Source organism: Lepisma saccharinum, chromosome 20 (genome assembly GCF_977018435.1).
Source record: "Lepisma saccharinum chromosome 20, izLepSacc3.1, whole genome shotgun sequence".
Classification (NCBI taxonomy): domain Eukaryota; kingdom Metazoa; phylum Arthropoda; class Insecta; order Zygentoma; family Lepismatidae; genus Lepisma; species Lepisma saccharinum.
In genome coordinates this window covers 58922604-58945129 of record NC_139248.1, presented here as the reverse complement: position 1 = coordinate 58945129, position 22526 = coordinate 58922604, and the positions used below count along the sequence as shown (strand labels likewise).

The 22526-nt window shown below is 36.6% G+C and overlaps 1 protein-coding gene across 2 annotated transcripts in view; it reads left to right on the top strand.

The window, feature by feature from the left end:
* bug (thioredoxin domain-containing protein bug) overlaps positions 1-22526 on the top strand; it is a 140190-nt gene that overhangs the window by 16793 nt on the left and 100871 nt on the right. The window contains exons 3-4 of one of the 2 annotated variants that reach the window (XM_083141520.1): positions 813-994; positions 4663-4890. In XM_083141520.1, the coding sequence (XP_082997646.1) occupies positions 813-994; positions 4663-4890 (410 nt within the window). Of the gene's footprint in view, positions 1-812; positions 995-4659; positions 4891-22526 lie in introns of both variants that reach the window. The other variant, XM_083141519.1, reaches the window with a different exon arrangement.

The window sequence follows — 22526 nt, the reverse complement described above, 5'->3', positions numbered from 1 at the left end:
AACCTACTTTTTACATCATATTTTCTCCAATAAATAGTACATTGTAAAACCTTAAACTGTGCTAATTACTTTCTTGTAGCTCCTAATTAATTTTACAATTATTTCCATTCAAGAAGACTTCCAAATGCTCCTAAATCATTAAACATTCAGAACTGTTGCCTGGTTCGTATTGTGGTTCTGAAATTGAAACAAATCAGTAAGCCTATTTAAAGTTTGTGCTGTATTTCACAGCATAATCATTGCAGATGCCAATTTATTTTTATTGTAATAAAGTGGGGGTGCGATCTTTATGTGAAGTTCTTAAAAACAAATCGTGCTGCTATTACTTAAAAATAATTTATTATTAAACTATCTTTGGTGCAAGATTGCGATGCACAGAATAGTCCAAATCGACACACATCATTTCATCATGACACTTTAGCAAACATTTTTCCAGTCTGAACAACATATTAGTTGTTGTTGATTTGTGCATTATAGTCTAAATATTCCACTTGAGAAAATTTACTATACTGTCACAAAATACAGACTTACAAAATTTTATCTTCTGTGTCCAAAGATTCTGTGCCGCTATTACTGGTTTCGTTATCTGATACACCATTGGGACGGTTATGTGAAGAAAAGATAAAAAACAATTTTTGGACTGAAAAAGCGGTGCGATGATATGCAGTGAAATACTGTCTTTTTTTTCCCTCAAGAAGTAAATGAGAATCTTCTGGATATATTTTCTTCAAGAGATATGTGGTTCTTCATTTATACACAGCCTTTGTTTACAATTGTATATTATTGTGCATTCTAACAATGTATTTTTACAGGTTGTGCTAACAATTGCTTCGGTGAGGATGAGAAAGTGACAGTTGATGACCTGATAAGTCAAAACAGCGGAGGAGATTATGGGTTGACCGGTATGGATGTGCAGGAGATCCATGCTAAAGTTATTGATGAATCAGAACTTTCTGACATCGATTCTGTCAGTGGATACATCAAGGAATTTCAGGTTAGCATGAAATTATTGTTTTCCCTGTTCTAAATTGTCGCATATCTTGATTAAAAAATGATAAGTGGAGAACATGTCTGGACTTCAAATATAAGGAGACGTTTATAGACACTGTGTGAATGTATACAGGAAATTGATAACATAAATAATATTGCAATCATATCTATTTTTTGTGTATATAAAAATTGTATTGAATTGAAAATCTACGATTTCAGAAATGACTTATCTACATCAAATACAAAACTCCAGAAAATAAGAAAAAATTTAAAATGAGCTTCCCTTTTCAGGATAGAAAGTCTAACTTTTCACATATAACTCTATTTGTATTTTGCAAATAAATTGTTAATAGAATCACGAAATTGCAACTGTAAGAGTGGAATTAATTTGCTTTGGAACCAAAGCTTCCTATTTTAATTTTTTTAAACAAAAAAATATACCTTTATATTGATAAAAAATAACAAACTGGCAAGATTTTCATTAAATAACAGGATATTTATAGAATTTTTTATCAGTAAAATTAGTACCAAATTTTGCTTTTAAACATATACATCAATGTGTGTGTAGATCAGCTAATATCAATAGAGTACTTATTAATCTGTCTTATTTCTGCTATGTATATGTAACATACCAAAGTGAACATTTGTAAGTAGTTGCTTTCTAGGTAGAAGGCCCGGAATAAACTATAAAATATTTTGTATTACAGTGTTTAATCTGTGTTCTAAATGTTGTTCCAATACAAAAATGGTGATCTGAAGTCATTTTAAGGGGGGTTTGCATTTACCACTTTGAATTTTTTCACTGCTTTCATTTTGAAAATTTTGGGAGGGGATATTGCCCCATTAGTTCCCGCACTGCATATGCCAATGCTTGGAATAACAAAATGCAGCTACTCCTTCACAGTAACAATGACTACTTCACATTCCATGTGCCTAGCATATTGAACCACACTAAAAATTTTCGGATCTGAATCCTGAAGCCAGTTAGAACAAAGCATGTTTGTTTCCTTTAAAGCACTGAAATGCTGCAAACACATTAGGGAATAGATTTCTAGCATTAAAAAAAGGGTGATTTAGTTGAAATATTAAATTAAAACATTCAAACATACATTTATCATAGCAGAGAGCAATTTCGGAAACCAGAAATGTATGGATTTTACTTTCATGGTTGCATTCTTTACAAGTTACGACCAAAATAGAACAGTATTGTCAATTTGTGTGGGTTATGCGTGGGTTGTAAATAAAGTAGTGGCAACACTGTCAAGAAAAGGTGATAACTAGGGCCCGGGACTTGATGTCCTATAAAACTTTAAAATATGTACGTAATTATGTTATAAAAATGGAAAAATATGTCATGAAAAATTAAAAATGTCAGAAAAATTCAGAAGTATCCCCAGTAAAGCCAAAAATATGCACAGCAGTACTTTCGAATGTCTCATTATACGGGATGTCAGTATCTTCAGGGGAAGATCGACTACGATGGGGGTGGGGTATTAAATGAAGTCAGAATCCCTTTTACCATATAATGTAGTGGGAAAATATTGACAATATATTGTAAGGTTCACTGCAATTATCCAAAATGTTATTTGCTATTATGTCAGATTTACACCTTTGTGGAAAGTAAAGCATAATTGGCAGCTCGCCATAAAATAGGGGGTATTTTTGTTCTGTACTAGTTGGTAAGAAGATGACATCTGCTTTAATTTCTTCGTTCGTAATTTCCTTATCCTGCCATCGATAATATGAACTATCTGTTGTGTTAAAGGTACGAATTATAAAATAAAAATAAATAAATTATAAAATAACTGATTATGTGCAAGACAATTACAAAATTATACAGAAATATGTCTTATTACAAGAAAATTGAAGAAATATGTTGTAAAAACACGAAATTGGTAAAATATGTCAAAATATGCCTTATCAAGTTTGTCTATTTCGACTGATTTTCATCAGATATGTAAAGATCTCACCCCAGTATCCGATCTGATACCAAATAAAATATATGTTATAACATAAAATCTCGTGCGCTAGTGATAACACCATGCATATGCTATGAGGCCCATGTCGATGTGTGGAGTGCCAAAAGTGGTCGGTGCAGCGGGCGCTGTTGTGTATGTACGAGGCTGAAATGAGCACCATTTTGATCACCACCCTAAAACATGTTTGCCAAAGTAAGACATCGATTTTGGATCAAAATCCAGGTGGCCCGTGGCAAATATGCACTAGAGTGTGATCAGTACTTTCATGAAGCCTGTATTTAAAGCTTATATAATATATTCCACGATGCCTAGCCACGGCTGATTGTTGCACAATGGGTAAGTGCATTTCTTGAGTAGGTTGCGATGCTTCAGTGAGATGTACCTCAAAATGAGGAAGATTGCATCATGCCGGGTTCTTGATAACTGTCACCAATGTGCAACAATCAGCTGCTGCTAGGTATTGTTGCTACAGGCTTCATGCAAGTACTGATCACACACTAGTGCATTTTTGCCACGGGCCACCTGGATTTTGATCCAAAATCGCTGTCTTACTTTGGCAAACATGGACCTCATAGCATATGCATGGTGTTATCACCTTTTCTTGACAGTGTTGCCACTACTTTATTTACAACCCACGTATAACCCACACAAATTGACAATACTGATCTATTTTGGTCTTAACTTGTAAAGAATGCAACCATGAAAGTAAAATCCATATATTTCTGGTTTCTGAAATTGCTCTCTGCTATGAGAAATGTATGTTTGAATGTTTTAATTTGATACTTCAACTAAATCCGTTCAATGAAAATTTCCGTTAAACTTTTTTAAAAGATAACTAGTATAGTATGTGTTTTTTTATGATTCGTAATCTTTGTGTGTTTTGTGTATCATTAAATCAGAATAATAAACATGTCAATGTAAATTTTTGCACTGTTGCTAGCCGAACTTTAAAATCTGCAGCAATATGGTAGACTGGCCATATATTAGAATGTATTGCATTGTTATGCATGCTGTTAACAGTTGAGCCATCTTTAGGTTGGCTACTCCGGCTAACTAACTCTAACATCCTAGCCTTCTTAAACCCGAAGGTGTATGGCTTCAGCAACACAGGCCTTCCATGTGTCCTTATCATGGGCAAGATCAATCCTTACCTATTTCCTTTGGCTCCATCTCAACGTTTTTCCTCCATCTTCGTCTTGGCCTTCCTACAGATCTTTTACCATCAGGTTTCCCAACAAGAATCCTGTAAACTTTTATTTTCTCTCACATTCGTGCCACGTGGCCTGTCCACCTTAGTCTTCATGATTTAATTATTCTAATAATATCTGGACATGAATACAAATTATGCAGTTCTAAATTATATAACCTTCTTCACTCACCTGTCTCCTCATCCCTTTTAGGTCGAAATATTTTTCTAAGGATATTATTTTCAAATACTCTTAATTTGTGTTCTTCTCCAGCGCAAGAATTAATTACTTTTAATCCAATCTTGTACTAATTAATAAATTAAATGTTATGAGATCACATTTCAAAATGTGTAGCTTTATCTTGGATTCATGGTTTTCTACCCGTATTTGAAAACAAAAACTGGCTCTTGAGAAAAGAGGGCTAGCACGCAAATAATTTTTTAGCTTTGTCTACCCCTGTGATGTAAGAGGTGGCTTGTTAAGGCATGTTTTTCTGCTTCCAGAAGAAGTTCAAAGAAGAGCAGGAAGCGACTCAACAGGCAAAGGATCCAATGGTTGCTGCTGATGAGGAAGGGACGGAGCCCGTGCAGGGGGAGGGCGTGGCTGTAGAAAATGACACCGCAAGTGTCAATGTGACTTTGAACGCAACTCAAGAGGCAAACGAAACAACCAATGCTACATCCAATTTGGTTTCTTGTAATTTGAGGAACGAAACTGGAATCCCTGCTGTAGAGGTTGGTAGTCTTATTTCGTATTTGTTCTGGAATTTTGCCAGAAATTAATTTATCCCAGTAATCGAATAAGCACCATCTCCACTCCGTGTATTTTAGTTATTTTATATCCTGAGCCCCCGATCTCTCATCACGTGTCTAATCACAATGATGAGGTTAATTCTTATGATTGTAATTAATAGGGCTATGATTTTCATTTCTTAGCATTTTTTTTCTTTGCTAAGGGTTGTGTGTTCCATAAATATATAGAAATTCATATTATGAAAAAACTAATTAAATTAAGGTGCTTTTTAAGGACATATTTAGGCATATTTCGCTATTTCTATGTGATACAGCATATTTTCATAGATTTTGAGTCATATTCAGCATATTTTCGCTTTTTCAAGGAACATACAGCAATTTTCAAAGTGAATTCGTTCTTACTCCCATGTTCACTCAAGTTGTTGATTTTTTTTACAATTGTACGTCTCAGTTTATTTCCTGAAAATTGGTGAAAATCACTCTCCTTTTCTAATGGGATGAAATCAGTGGCATCTACTGACCCTGAATTTAAGACGTTAGCAAAGAAGGAATGTTAACCCCTCCCCCTCTCATTTCTGTGAACAAATATTACAAATTTTCTCCGAACATTGTTGGTGTAAATTTAGAAACATTTATAAAAAACATTAAATTACATAAATTATTTTAAATTAAGCAAATACTTCATTTAAAATATTAAAATATAATGCAAATGGCCACTCATTACCGAAGATCCATCGTATGTCTGGACAATTAATTTGTTCCCACACTTATATTTATCCATTATTAAAATCACATGACTAAAAAGAGCTCCTGCAGTTTTATCGGCGCTCATGTCATGAAATCCAAGAAATCTTTCAATGACTTTTTTCTGTGAAGCCAAAAAAAAACTTAACACAATTGACACCTGAGATTTATTGATAATGTCTGATGTTTCATTGACCATGGTGACAATGAGGAATTCCATGTAATTACCCTTATTTAGAGATGCTGCATTTTCCTCATGGCCTCAGGATGGCAGTTCTTGCTTTGCTAAATAGCAGACGGCGTTAATCAACCTCTTTAATGTTTCCCTGTTCTTTTTTACTTTTTCATTGTGTAGCTCTATTTCAGCTTTTCGTTGAGTTTCCAAAAGAACGTCAATTCTAGTAGGGGTGGGAACAAAACTAGTAAATTTAAAGAAAATAGAAAGATGCAATTCAGACTTACTGTGTTTTTCACTGCAGTATTGAGATGATTCAAATCCGCATACCCTTGATAATTCCAACACTTCTTTTAGTCGAGAATAATAAACATGTCCAACAGTAAATTTATTCACCACATCACACCCGCAAAGCCAGTCTGAAATCGCATAGAGTTCTTTTCGAAAATGTCTCTCAAAAGCTTTTCCAGCACCACTTTTTCCTTTAACACATGTTGACATCGTGAGATTCGGACATGGTCGACGATTGTCAATCACTTGTTTCTTCTCTGAATACGAAAGCGAAGAAAAGGAATTATTTAAATACTTTTGCACAACCATTTCACTATTCTCCATCTTAAAATAATCACATCACTTCACACCACACGTTTAAAAAATAAAGCACAAAAATCAAGAGCAAAACAACGTGGAACGGGGCCTGAATGAAAGCCAAATAGTTGGGAACAAATACAACGCCTTGAGAAGCTAACCATGGTTCTGGGTGGCAGGGTGTGCATGCGAGATCATTCTATGTTTTGGCAGTGGTAAGACGTTGGATATCCTTGCCAACGTCCTGCCTGGCCCGGACCGATCTGCCTGTCTGACAACCACTGCACGCTGCGCCGCGTTCGAAAACTACCGGGTGCTCGAAACTGACAATTAAAGAAAAATGCTCAAAATCATAATTTATAAAAGTACAGATACTTTCTTCTTTATTTCATTTTCCTTTGGGCATTGACACACGACTTACACATCCAGAGAAATCGCCACTGGATGAAATCAGATAATGGACTTTGGCCCAAAAAACTCTTAAGCAAATATTTGCTTATTGTTGAATTTCTTCGAAGTGTAGATCATTGTTTATTTTCTGTAATATTGTGAGTAGTCTTAACTAAATCTGTGAATAACTTGCATGATGCGTGTGGTGAAGTGGGACAACAAATGTCAACGAAAATTAGGAAAGTTTTGAGAGAAAAACAGGTTATCATGCACTGTACTCTATTGCAAAAATTTTATTGGGAGAAAAATTGTCTCTCGATACTGCAGAACCTGAGCCGAATGACATTGTTTACTTTAAGTATGTTCCTCTCGTGTCAGCTGAAGTAGAAGAAGCTTTTCTCAGTTCAAGGCTTTGCTCACTGATAATAGTCAATCATTTTTATTTGAAAACTTACAGAAAGTATTCATTGCAACTCAGGGCTCATAAAGTAAACTAAAAATAGTATGTGAAAATATCTCAGCATATGTTAAGTTTTGATGATTGAAACAGTTTAGTTGTAAGGGCATATTTTTGAAATTATAGTACATATTGTTGTTTTTTTAAATTTTAGGTCAGTTTTATTTTTATATTCTGGTAATTTTTAGGTCATAAAAAAATCCTAGTCCTACTGATTAAGAAAGTGATGGGAGTGATGCTAAATGATCAAAGTACAAAGATATTTAATCTCACTTTTCTACCTCTGTTAACCCTTTGTTGCACACAGTGCCAGAGACCAAGCTTTAAAAATACGTTCAATTATAGGTCTAACTAACTAACTCTCTAGCCTTAAAAGTCTAAAATGCTAAACCCTCAATTATTATGATTGCAAATCTTTATGTGTAAACAATTCAGATTAAATACACAAGGAAAAATAAGTAATTTTCCACACGATGAAAATTTCAATGTTACGTGTGGAATTGGAAAAATGGGTTTCTTTTGCAAATAACTGGTGAGAGAAAGTCTTTTTTCATTGTTTCACTGCACTCTTACAAATGTTACTCTGATTGATCACAGTGGCCATCTGAATCAAACTGTCCACGTATTGTGTCACTCTCACTCGGAATTTCCAGTAATAACTGTCTTATCTGCTATTATTTTAACTGTTTAGTTGTTGTTAATAAGATCACATTTTAATTGAAATCACAAATGCACAAATAAACAAAAAAGGGAACACTTGATTAGTTATGCACAGAATGGTAAACTGGTTTTCAGTAAAAACTATGTACACCATTGGCCTTGTCCAGACTTGCAGACCAGGGCTTGGATAACCACCTCTCCCCCACCGGCTCAAAGATCTGACTAGCACTGAAAAGAAAATTGTGGGGTATAGAGCGTCTCAACCTTAAAAGTCAGTATGGGTTAAATGGAGCGCGGCGTTGCCAGATCAACAAACAGAGACGTATCGAGTCGCTGTTAATCGCTATTGATTGCGACAAACTTACTTCCTTAATATCGTATAGGAAATCATCAAAATCTATGTATTTGATGCATTTTAACTATAATTACCTCAAGATTTGCATGTAAATGTTTATATTTCGACGTAACTATTTACCATTTTACATTTGCATTATAGGTGTAATACACGACGCAACTATTGTTACTTCTTTCATTGAATGTTGTATCGTTTACATAAACAGAATTAAATAAATGCAAAAACAAACATTAAGATACATTTTTTACGGAAAATAAAGCACACTGCACTTCCTACGAACCGGGGCACCTGCCTGCAACTGAATTGTAACCTTGGTGGCGTGCAATGAATTTGATACGCGAGACAGCCTGCATAAACAAACTACAATTGCAGAATAAATAACTGTGCTGTGGAGTAACAATGCATTCTAAAAATAACTTCAAACAATGGTCAACACTTTTCTCGCTTGGTCTGCATGTGTATCACGACAAACTGAAAAGTTTCTCGCTAACTAACTTTTTCGTGTTACGGTCTGATGAATTATACAAAATATCCAGTGTGTGTGTGTGTGTGTGTGTGTGTGTGTGTGTGTGTGTGTGTGTGTGTGTGTGTGTGTGTGTGTGTGTGTGTGTGTGTGTGTGTGTGTGTGTGTGTGTGTGTGTGTGTGTGTGTGTGTGTGTGTGTGTGTGTGTGTGTGTGTGTGTGTGTGTGTGTGTGTGTGTGTGTGTGTGTGTGTGTGTGTGTGTGTGTGTGTGTGTGTGTGTGTGTGTGTGTGTGTGTGTGTGTGTGTGTGTGTGTGTGTGTGTGTGTGTGTGTGTGTGTGTGTGTGTGTGTGTGTGTGTGTGTGTGTGTGTGTGTGTGTGTGTGTGTGTGTGTGTGTGTGTGTGTGTGTGTGTGTGTGTGTGTGTGTGTGTGTGTGTGTGTGTGTGTGCGCGTGCTTTTGCAGATGCTACCTTATGGGGACACTCGTCAGTTGTGAATCCACCTTATGGGGACCGCACCGACTTGTGGGGACCAAAATCCGGTCCCCACAAGGAAATCGTTACGAAAATACATTTAGAAGCCTCGGATCACTGCGCTAGAATTTTTGAGGAACGATAATGGAATTACCTAATAGGAAATACTTGCAAGTACCTGATGGATAGCATCCTTACTTGGGAAAATTTGTTTTTCACGTGTCCCCATAGGGTGGCAAATTTCAATGCAACGTGTGGGATGAGCTTACTATTTTCCACACCAGGTGGTTTCCACACCAGGTGGCAGAAAAATCGCGTCCGCGTTACACACCCACACGCTCTGGTTTTATCGCCCTTGTCGGTACCCGGGGGGAAGTGGAGTAAGGGGGGAAGTTTCGGGTGGTGGTGCGGTGAGAGGGGGAGCGCATACACACGATTTCTTTCCGAATAGACCTTGTGGGTACCGGAGAATCACCTCCCGGTCAAAGGCCAAGATATTCAAGGTGCATCGGCGCTCGTCAGGAGAGGTTGAGACAGTGTCTGGTTGAAGGTCACTTTTTACCCCACAGCTTTCTGGAATTCGATTTCTTTTTATTTCTTTTAATTCTTATTATTTGGCGCCATTACCCTCTATCTAAATCTATGTTTCGCAACCGGTGTTCCTCCACAAGGTCACGGGTGTGCTGCGAACTTTTCTTGTAGTAACAAATTGAATGTAAATTATTTAATCTGACTACCATGCGAGAGATCCGGGTTCGATCACCAGCGGGGGAGAACCAGTATATTTTCCACCTGTTCAAGCGGTTCTGGCGCCCACCCAGCGTCGTATAAAGTGGGTACCTGGAGAAAACTTTTGGCTAAAGAAGGTGGCCATGGACGTGGTGCTGATCACTTCACCCCCACCTTCGACCGTGATCAAGAAAGTGTAGGGTCCAAACTCCATACCCACTTTACTCCTTCATGGCATGCCTTGATGGCAAGAGTCAGTTTGTTATTACACATACATAATCTCTACAGGCGTTTCGGATCCATATAATCAGCTGCATGAATCGTTTCAATAATAATAATAATAATACCAAAAGTACCTATGAGTGCAGTGAATTGTATTATTATTATTATTATTATTAGTAGTAGTAGTAGTAGTAGTAGTATTTTTAACTGATTATATTGTAACTCATTCCTAAACTTTTAATGTATATCAACAGTGCCGTAATGTATGTTTTTTAGATAAATAAATTTTATGATGTGCCGTGTTCAATAGTGGATAATTTATGGTATTCTGCGAGGACGAGAAGGTTGCGGAACATTGCTCAACCTTTACTTTTACAGATGATCGAGTATTTTGAGTGGTTTAGAATTATCAGAAGGAAAAAGAGGGGAACACCATACTTTCGGAGGTATTTTCTTATGCCCTTGTACCTTAAAATTAACTCAGAGCGTGAGTACCGCGATTTTTCTTTTACGGATTCCCTTTTTGATTCATCCTTTATTTTCCTTATTTTTTTGTTTACAGTAACTTACTGCGACATTGGCATGAAGAACGAAATTTGTTCGGTTTTCCTGAACAACGTTGATTTTACAGCATTCTACTAGGGGATAAGTAAGATTAAAATAAACGTTAATAATAGTAGAAGGTAAATGTGTGTTAGTGTTCAACATTAATAATATTTATGAATACAGATACAAAATCACATAAGTGTGTAATTGGTTTTGTAATGTTTTGTTTGGATAGGTTATATTGTGTGTTGTGTGCCTTAATGTTAGTGTTAGTGTCAGAAGGAAGTCATGAGCTAACAAGACGTCCGTTAAAAGTGTAAAGTTAGAGGCGCCCTATCACGGGTAAATACATGTTCTTCAGTTATTTTTCCCACTTATTTCTCTTTGATTCAACCTCGATAGCGAGAAAAGATTAAGATTCAGTTGAAGTGAAGAAACTTCTTTTGGTACTTAATTACTGCCATGTGTAGAGAGTAAAACCACAGACTTAAAAACGAGGGAAGAACAACGTTAATACCTATTTTGTTCTTTGTTTCTTGACTGTAAACTTACTGTTCTCTAGGACACAGCCTATATATTATGCAAGTTCTGTCCCAAAAGTAATTAGACCAATTCTAGAAAAATCGTTTTGTTGAAGGTACTGGTGTGTTTAAGGGGGCTATCGAATTTGAACTTTCTCAGAACATTCTCTGCACATAAATACTATCAATTAAATTCAATATCAATATTTTTTTGCCCGACCCTGTGGCCGAGTGATGTCGACCTCCGTAGCGAAGTGGTTAGCAGAGCGCGCTACAACGCCAGGGGTTCCGGGTTCGAGTCCCGGGTAAGGCATGGGTATTTGTGATTGTCTGTCCTGAAAAAGTCCTGAAATAGAAATGTGAATGAAATGATATGAGTGAATGTGATGTGGGAAACTTCCGCTTAGGGGGCTTTCCTTTTTTTTTTAAAAAAAAAAAAAAAGTGGTTAGCACATCGCGCTGCGACGCCAAGGGTCCCGGGTTCGAATCCCGGTCGGGCTTGGTTGTTTGTGAATGTCCATTCATCAATTTCATCATTTCATCACTCATCCACATCTTCGCAAATTAGCCTAGAGGCACAAAACGCGAAGTCAAATAAATTAAATCAATCAAAAAATCAATACCAATTTATGTGATGTAAAAATGTGAATAGAATTTATATTTTTTCACATATGCCTTTTTGAATGTAACAATGCTATTGTACGTTTAATATTGTTGCCAAGTTGCTCGATGACTTGGAGACAGTCAAAGACGACAGTTGCTACCACTAAGTTATCCAGATACCTGTACCCTGCACCGTCCCGTTTCAATTTATTCATCATTGTTGCGGCCTACCAGGAAGGAATCCTTGATTCTTCAAACTGTTATGGGTTTTCAGCGACGCATTTATGCGCAGCAACCATAACTTAGCAGGGGCAAAGGAGACACTTGCTCCCCATTTTTTTTGGTTTATGGAGATTCACGATATAATGGTACTTTTGTTAACCTCCTGAAACCCGAGGACTACAGTAATCAGTAATTTTATGATTTTGCAAATGTAACACCTATTTATCAAAATAGTCCTGGATGATATTTCTATGAGCTGCAAAAAAGAAAATATTCTGCTCAACCCCCCCCCCCCCCATGAGTTAAGCTCCAAATTTTTATACTATAATCTGAGCATACGAAACAAACATTGAATATTTCATTCTGTAAAATAACGTAAAGTTTTATGGTTGACGTAAAAGTGTGGAAGAAACCGAAGGAAAATTAAATTTAGATAAATAACATCATAAAATCGGATCGTCTTAATGTGAACGAAATTAAATAACGTCTATTTCTGCCATGAATTCAATGGCGCTTCCAGAAAATTAGTAAGAAGCCTAATGCTGCTTTTTCACTCTTGCAGATGTATTTTCCCAGTATTTCATATTATTTTTGACCGAACTGGAGCTACAAATTCAAAGCGCGACAAGGACAACTTGAAACGTGACCCCATAAGAAATCAAATCCTGGAACGTATATTTACAAGATCAACGTTCTAACGGCGAAGCCCCTACGTAAATTCCTCAGTGTATGTGTAAATAAAATAGAGTAAGTTAGTTACCATATATTTTCAACCGTGTTTGGAATTACAGTTTAATGTGGAATCTGTCCCGGGGAACTTTGATTGCAGCTTCAACCACTCGCTATCAGTTGTATTACGTTTTTCATTTTTCTTGGTAAAGGATATACGTATATTTACATTTGGATGGTCACTGATTCACATCTCACGACAGCCTAAAGAGTTCTCGTTGTCTTGTTGAGTCTATTCAGGCGACTGCTGAGATAGTGTCGCTGACGCTTTATTCCCTGCCCTTTATTTTCACTCTTTATACACGTCATCCTCTCGTCGCTGTTCAGTTAATTTTGAGGCCTCCTCGATGGCGCAGTGGCAGAGTCGTCGCCTTGTCATCAAGGGGTCCCTGGCACATAGTGGTTCGCATCCCACTTTACTTCTCTATCTCTCTCTTTCTCTCAATGAAAGAAAGAGAGGAGAAAAGAAAGAAAAGAGAGAGAGAGAGAGAAAGAGAGAGAAGGGATAAACTGTAGATCCAGTCCCGATTAGCGTAACTGTTCATAAAGTTGACTTAAAACACCAAATCAATCAATCAACCAATTCAGCTAATTGTGCATATAAGCAATGATGAGTAAATAAACAAGCACCCAATCATAAAAACGATCCTTCAATTTTTCGCTTCTCATTAACTTAATTCATAGTTTCCAAAAACCTTTCAGCAGACGTGAATAAAAAGCGTAGGTCGTTCCCCGTGACGTAAGCATATCAGAATCAGCTGCCTTGTGACTTGAGAAGGAAAGGAGAAACGTGACAGGTTAGAAGGTCAGATTGCAATGCCTCGATTCGTGATACCCACACACATGCTTGGAACCTAATGTCTTGTGTTTCGTTGTTGATAAAAATACAGCAGCCCCAGCGAACATTTGTGGAAGTTGCTCACAGCATGTCCACTGCTCCATTTCGACCTTGAGTTCCTTCGCTGGAATCATTTTGAACTGCATCGTGTGATGTAGGTATATTGGTAGTCAGACGTCCCATCTTGTGAACGTCGAAATACATACATCTTTTATTATAAAGTTGATATTACAAAATATATGCTACGAATGATGTGATAAAAAATTAATGGAAGTTATTTTCCTCAGGACGTCTAACTGCCAAGCGGGTGACCAGGGTCCGATTTCCGGGTGGGGCATGATATACTTTCGGATTTTTTTCCGGCCTTGTCACCGCATAAAGCGGGTCTGGGCTCACACAGTTTCAAATCTATTGCTACCTGGGGCCAACCCTGAGGGGTAAGGGCGGCGGCAGCGTGTTGCTGATCACATCACCTCCAAAAGGACGAGATCGAGTTCGAGAATATGAGGGGTCCTATACCTATATCACATAAATGTGCCTTTATGGCACGGTGCTATCTGCACGGGGAACTTTACCTTTTACCTCACATTTATCACAATAAACAAGCTATGTTTAATATATATTAAAAAATATAGTTCTGACTGGGTAAAGGCTGTGTAATATCCCACTTTATTTTTCATGATTTTCTGTAACGTTACTAAACACGATATTTATTGCCATATTATTTTTATATTATATTTTTGGGTTATTTTATATTCCTTTTAGAAAACTGATTAGCGAATGTGTAAAGTGTTTCTGTCCAAGTCCATCAGTCCGTATGAACGATCAGTGTCTCAAAGCTACAAATTCAAAAATCTGATAGACCTAACAGATACTAGGTAAACACATCTCTATCGGACCGTCCATCTGTTTGGCCGTGAGGGACAAGAGTCCATGCGAGGTGAGACATCCATATCACAGAATCTGTTGACGCTACATCCGCAAAAATAAACACAATTTAACGACAAAGAAAATTCTAAACAACCCCTGTATAAATTATCTCCAATCCAATCCAAAAGTCGGAAACAACCCATATATTTTCTCCAGATATTATATATTTATATTTATTGAACAAATGATGCCACAGAACATTGTTCCATTGAGACATGCATACATTTTGTGCATTATATATGTGCATTACATATATCTGTGCATAACATAAATTGTTTCACTAATTCCTATACAGACGAACCCCTCACCCCTTTCTCCAATGAGCCAATAGGACTCTTTTGAATGATTGAAATGACAGACTGTTTATATCAACGCTCGGATCATTTGCTACTACTTCATTATAAGTTTTACCCATTTTCCACATCGGAGATATATTTACATAATTTGTTCTAGATTTTGGTACATGAAACAAACCGGGTTTCGGTCTGATTCTCATTTGAGATACATGATATTGTAATGCAGATACTAACCCCATAGAGTCTATTTTGTTATTTTCAATTTTATATAACGTGCTCATCAAATTAAGATTAAACTTTTCTTCAATTTTTTCAATGTTAAACTGCGATACAAGCTCAGAGTACGGATTGAATTTGGGATATACTTTGTCTTATCTATACTTTATGAACCTCAAGAACTTGGACTGAATCATTTCTATTTCCCTCATATGTTTTTTTTTTTTTTTGGTCCAAGGGCTGCCATATTACCGACGCATATTCTACGAATGAGCGTACTAGGGAGACATACAAAAATTATTAATATTGATGTACTTTCTAGATCTTCCCCACATATTTTTATCAATCCTAATTTCTTATATGCTTGGTTAACGATGTGATGCATATGCTCTTTAAAATATAGATTTGCGTCATACGTGATACCAAGATCCGTGAATTTAGTGACCTTAGCTATTTGATTTCCTCCCATCTGACACTGGAAGTTTCTTTTTATTTCAGCGTTTGTTATAGACATTACCTGACATGTATCAAGAATGCAAGTCTATAATTTTCGCTCCATTGTAGTAATATATTTACGTCTGCCTGCAAGTCAAGGCTGTCTTCGTCAGAGCAAATTGTTCTAAATATTTTTACATCGTCAGCAAATATGTCAACGTGATTTCGTAATAATTTTCGGGAGGTCATTAATAAAGAGTAAGAAAATGAGTGGGCCCAAATTGGATCCCTGCGGCAGCCCAGAAGGCGTAGGGTATTCCCGAGATATGTATCCTCTATAATTGACAAATTGCTTTCGGTCCATGAGGTAAGATTTTAGCAGCATAATTACATTTTCAGAAATATATTAAAATACGATAGTTCCTGAAGTAAAATGTCATCATTTACCGAATCGACCGCCTTGGCCAGGTCAGCATAGATACCTGTTTCCTTTCGTCTAATTCATAAGCTACAAAATGTGCAAATTCGGCAAGGTTTGGGATTGTCGACCTCCGCGATATAAAACCATGTTACATGGTAGATATAGCCGGTCGTACGTTGGCCATTATTCTGTCGTACAGTATTTGTTCAACACTTTGCAAAAAAACTGAGAGAATTTACACTGGCCTAAAGCAATCAACGTTCTTTGCATTTGCCTTTTTTTGGGAAGGGATTAACTTTAGTAATTTTCCATTTTGATGGGAAGTTGTGATGTTCTAAAATGTTATTGAATATTATACTCCCCTTGACCACATAGGGAGGAATGATGTCCATCCTCACTGCTTTTTTGGCTTTCAACATTTTAATTGCTTCCTCGATATCATTCAATTCGATATACGATATATCGAGTTGGGAAAGCACTCCGGTTTCGCACTTATCTGATTCAACTATAGAGTACTGTAAATAATCTTTGTACACCGATAGAAAGTAGGTAGTAAATGCATTTACAATATCGTGTCCATTGTGTAAGATTTCATTGTTGTATTCAAAAGTATCACTACCTGAATCCCTCTTTTTATTTCTAATATATGTCCATACGTTATTTACATATGTCCCTATGTTTTCCTCCGTCTCACGGATGTACGCTTTGTACGCTGCTGTTACCCCTTTCTTTATCTCTTTCCTAAGATTCTTGTATTTCCCTTCATGGTACTCTGCGTTGCAATTACCTTTTCCCCACTTTTTGTAATGATATAATTTTGACATTATTTTCCTAATAATGTCACCATTGAACCACACAGGATATTTAGGTACCTTGATGCGTTTCAGTGGTACGCAGTCATTCAAAATATTATACAAAATATCATAAAACGTATTAGTTAGTGTATTGACACCCTCAATATCGCATAGATTTACCCAGTTATAGTCTGTTAATTTTCGATATAAAGACGGGAAGTTCGCTTTTTTGAAGTTTTATTGAAAACTTACATTTTCTGCTTGATTTGAAACATGGACCATTAATGTAGCCATATGCGTTATTAGGAGATAAAGTGCTTCATCTCTGAGGCATGTTAGATACTCCGTACGCCATATTGGATTCGCCATATTTGATCTAACCTTTTTTCAAACGAGAATAGGGGTAAGTAACACATCAAACATCTTTGACAGTTTTCGAGTTCAGGAGAACCATTATTAAGTACGTAATTTTATATTATGCAGACACTCAAAAACGAATAAAAATCCCTTAAAAAGGATTTCAAAATGTGATATTTCAGAAAATTTCACGTTATTTCGGTATGACACATGATCCCCTTTCCAATTAAAAAAATAAGCGGATTTGAAGTTGGAGCGGGTATTCTTGTTGCACTCTTTAGTCCAAGACACAATGATAATGATATTATTGGTTTAACGTTATGCGTTGTCATGAAATTGGCTGGTTCCATGTTTTTGCCTGTTTATACGTCGGTACTTTTTGACACCCCGAAACTTCGAAAGTAATACAGATATCTTAAAACCGGATTTCACCATTCAATTTTTCAGAAAATTTTACATGAATTTGATATGTCATTTGCCTATTCCCATTTGAAAAAAAAAGAAGAAAAACTTTCTATCCACTTTCATCAATTGATTCTCATCTCATATCGTAGAATAACAAAACAGGAGAAGAAAGTAAGATATGGACACATAGACTCCTACATACTGCACGTGATTGCATTCACGGTTTATAATATCTGTAGAAATTATATGGGTGTTTCTCTTTCGACTTTCGAATCACCCTGAATTTTAAAGTGGTGACGTGACCAAAACGGTTTGAGCTATAAATTGAAATTTGTCAAACCAACCGGACGCGTTATTAAAAATCTCCATTGAGTCTTTCATTTAATTGTTGTAGTCATTCACGAAATAATTGGATAGATAGACAAAAACCATAAAATAGAAGCGTAGATAGGTAGACCTATCAAATACTAGCATGGAGCGGTATAAAGTATCTGGATGCGAGTATCCGTCTGTTTATGGGAGGCAATGAATCGAAAGTCAACAATGAAAATATTCTTATACTTAAATATCTAGGACTCAATTAAAGCTACGAACGTGTAATTTGATAGATATGTTAAATAGCAACTTCCATGGGCGTAACTTGGGACCTAACTTGGCGGGAGGGGGAGGCATGATCATAATTTTTTCATCCCATAACTACTGTATTTGTAAAATTAAAAAGTTATATTAATATAAAATCAATTTTTAATTAAACTTTTAAAACCATTAATTATGTATTGGAAAATTAACAAGCCGAATAGAAATTTTAAACACACAGCAAACTTTTGTTGTTATACTCAATTTAAACTTAGGAGATAAAAGAGCATTCTTCTTTCTGGTTGCAAATATTAGTCCTTGGGGGCTTGTTTTAAGGTGGCCTTCCCCACCTGAAAATACTTGTTTCAAATGGTACATGTTAGAAATTTTAATATTGAATGAGTTAAGGTCAAACTGTTTCAACAGTGAATAGATGATGATCATGCACATTCGCTGATGCCAGAATTATTTAATATATAGCAAACTGTCCGCATTTAAGTATTCAATTTAATATTTTTGATATTTAAAGTAACATCTGGTTATTCACGTGGGAATTTACAAATACAATTGTTGTCAATATTCTTTAAACTGTAATCAAGGGACCCAGGTTCGATACCTGGTAGAGGCCCATAGTGATTCGGATCCCACTTTAAACTGTAGGTCCAGTCCCGATTATCCTATTAGTGCATAAAGTGAGGTTAGAACAACAACTTAACAAGATAATTTATACGTCACACAGCATGCATGAAACTTTTCAGATTCGTTGACTTTCTGCTATCCACTGTGTACGTCCCAGCACAGAAATATCGACTTGTATGGAAATTTTCACACGCATAAATCTTCCAAGGTTTCATGTGATTTCCGGTGGCCGTGAAGAGCAGGACTTCCTCCATGCCGTAAGGACCACACAGTATTTGCAAAGCCCTGAAAACCTGGACAATACCTACTTTATAAATTGGACATTTAACCAATGTAGTTCTCTTTCTAAATTTTGTAGTCTTTTCTGTGAGAGGGCGCGATAGTTCGCTCTTTGTATTTCTGCCATTTTTTAAAGAACAAGAATCAGAGCTCAAGCATGTATATACGATGAGTCCAAAGTGTACCTGGAGAGGGGAAGGGGTGATTCTTAATTATTTATCATCATTTTTACCCCTGTATCCTCATTAAATAATAATATATTTCAAGAAAACTGGTCATGTGCTTTGGCTTTCAGGCCTTTGAAAACTCTGTACCATGGTGTGCAAAGTATGCAGTACGGTGTGAGGTTGTTTGCATGAATTTAGTTTCATCTAGCACAGTATAGTTAAACTATTTTTTAGCGTGTAAATTTTACAATTTGTTTGCAGCAAGTTTTGTCACTCATGTTGAGCAGTTAATACCTCTAGTGCATAATGGTTCTATTATTGCAGAAGAAAACTATAAATGAGCCCAGCAACTTATCAATTCCTCCTCTGTAAACGATATCTATTCTTCAAATACAAGTGATAGAAATGCAATAGTTTTGCGCTATCTATGTTGAAAAATGATGGTTCCCAGCCACGAAAGAAATGTGGGTTTTAGAAGGGAATTCCTTCAGTATTTGGAATCATGTGAGACGTGGCATCCCCAAGAGTATCCGTGAGGTCATAAACATACTATATAGACCATAATACAATTTCGAAGGTGTTTTTATGCATAGCATATTTCGATCTTTATATAGCATATAAATCCGATCCGCCACATACCACATATAGCACACAAGTATGAGTGAAGCTTCTGGTTCTAATGAAGCTTCAGGCCTCCCCGATGGCGCAGTGGCGCAGCGTCGTCGCCTTGTAATCAAGGGGTCCCGGGTTCGATACCCGGTGGAGGTACAAAGTGGTTCGGATCCCACTTTAGACTTTAGATCCAGTCCCGATTAGCCTTACTGTGCATAAAGTGGACTTAAAACACCTATTCAATCGACCAATCAATAAAAAATCTAACGAAGCTTCAGTTTCCTTTCTTGACGAGTTGCGTCCGAGTAAAATTCATTTATCATTTTGGACCTATTAATATTATTCGTTTGTTAAATATACAAAACAGCAATAAGGTGAAGTATTTAATGCCCAGTAGTTTTGAGTATACAGTGTATTGGTCCTGAGCCTTCGAGGGCAAGAAAGAATGCTCACAGCATCCTGAACTCACGGAGTTTGTCAATAATGTTTTGAACGGATCATTTCAAATTTGGAAAATGTTCTCGTAAATGTTGTTCCTCACTCACAAGAAAGTTCTGGGTTGAAACCCATGATCAGTGTTCTTATATTCACACATTCCTGACAGCACATTGAGTTCTAAAGTATTTTCTGTCTCTGACATTTTATGTGTGGAATATACCTCTTTTTCACTCAACACATGATTTGGGGGGGGGGCGGTTGCCCGCCCTTGCCTCCGCCAAGTTATGCCTATGGCAACTTCTCTCGGCAAAATGTTCTCAAATGGTTTGTCTGTTTGTAAGTGAGGGTAAACAATTTGACAACATATACCTGTCGATTGCTCAGAAATAATTGCAAATTGGATTGAAAGTAGTCTTAAGTCTAGTATTATGGAATAATTGACATGTCGATAAAATTGTTTGTCTGTCAATGTGAGTTCAACTATGGATATACTACTTTCTGATTAGTACACATAGCATAGAGCATTCGCGGTTACACTGTAAACACCGCTCTATCTTCTTTTTACATATCTACGACGTGACATAAGCATGAATCATGAACTCATGAAATAAGTGGAGGGATTTTCGCACCTGCATGCTTTACTTAGAATTTCAACCTGAGGTCCATAACGCTATGCTTGATCATTTTTACGTACACTGCTGTTATCCTCTAATCAACCATTCCGAATAATGAAGCAAATTTGCATGTGAAAATTTAAAACTGTGGGTTAACTTTATTCATGTATTATAATTACGGACGGAAAATACATAAAATGTGATCTTTATAGTTCGCTTTTATTCATCGTACCTTCATCAACTATTTGTTTCGTTAACGGAAATGTCGAAGTTGCCAAATTCCGTACATAACTGTGGTACAACTTGCTGCACATGGAAGAAAAATATTATTTAAAGTTCTATGTAAAATGAAATACACTAACCGTCGGAGTGGTCAGCGCCAGGGGCATGACTATTCTTTCTGAGTATCACTTAATCAATTTCGTCAAATCATCACTCATCTTCATCTTCGCGACTTTCCAAAAGTGGCAGAAATTCGAAGTAAAATAAACCAAATCAATCAATCAATCAATCAATGAAATATACTAACTTGAAGTTTACAAAATATATTTACATGTAACTCGTACATAATCAATTTACAATCCATTGATGGAAATATATTTGCTAATTTGCGGTGATTAGAAGACAGTCAAAAGTTCTACTAATTCTTGACTTTGGTCGTTGAGATGTTCTTAAAACGTGCTCATTAAAATTTTCGAAAGCAGATATTTTGATGCATTGAGGAAGATTCAGGCAAAAGCAGATTTCAGAAGAATAAGTAAACAAGAAACAAGTGTCGTTTGAAACGAACATTAAGAAGCAAGTGTGACCTTCCACACCGGGGCGACGCAATAAGCAGCTCAGTTGCCTGTAGATTGGGTGACTCTCGGAAAGGTTCGTTTTTTTTCTATAGTCTACTTGTACCCTTCACGTGCAGTGAATGCTCTTTTCAAGATTGCAAAGAAGATCCAGGTGTTGTATCCCTTGCATTTTGTTGCTTTGGTACGAAACCCTCTGTTGGTTCAAGCAACTTGCTTGTCTCCTGTACGTACTTGATATTTGTATATTTTGTATGAAATCATCGTAACATAAATTTCATAGCCAAGAAAAACCTCGGAGCACTTGTAATGGTCGGATTGAGCATTACTGGTTTTGGAAATATGTTAATTCATTGCTGGCCAGCTACAAGGTGTAGGGTAAAGTAATATGTTTTCCATGTGCGTACTTATATGTTGTTACTGGATGTAAGTGTATGTGCTCATTGGATTGTGCTTTACTGGATATTAGATTCCCCTGTTTTTATCACTCCAGTGGGGGAGATGTCTTTCCAAAGACCGTTACAGTGGAATTTTCCAACGCTACGTGGTCCACGTCCACGGACGTTTACCCAGACTATAAAAAAGCCAATTGGGCTTTTATAGAAAACAGTGTTTCCCATCTTTCGACGACGAGGAATGTCTGCTCGAGTTTAGTCCACTTTTGGTGGCTAGACTATTATAAGAATGTAGCATTTGGTGCAAGCCAGCCCCTGTTTGCTGTCCCAAGTCCCCTTTAGAAAAGTTTTGAATATTTGGATATTTCCGTATTGAATAGTTGATGCCCAAAAGAAAGAGTAAAGGGGTAAGGAAACGCATTTGTAATGAACGGAATATCATTTCAGCTGAGGGTAGGCCCGCAGAGATAGTTTTGCAGAGATATATACTATATAACAACGTATAATAAACAATATAATCCTACTAGAAATGT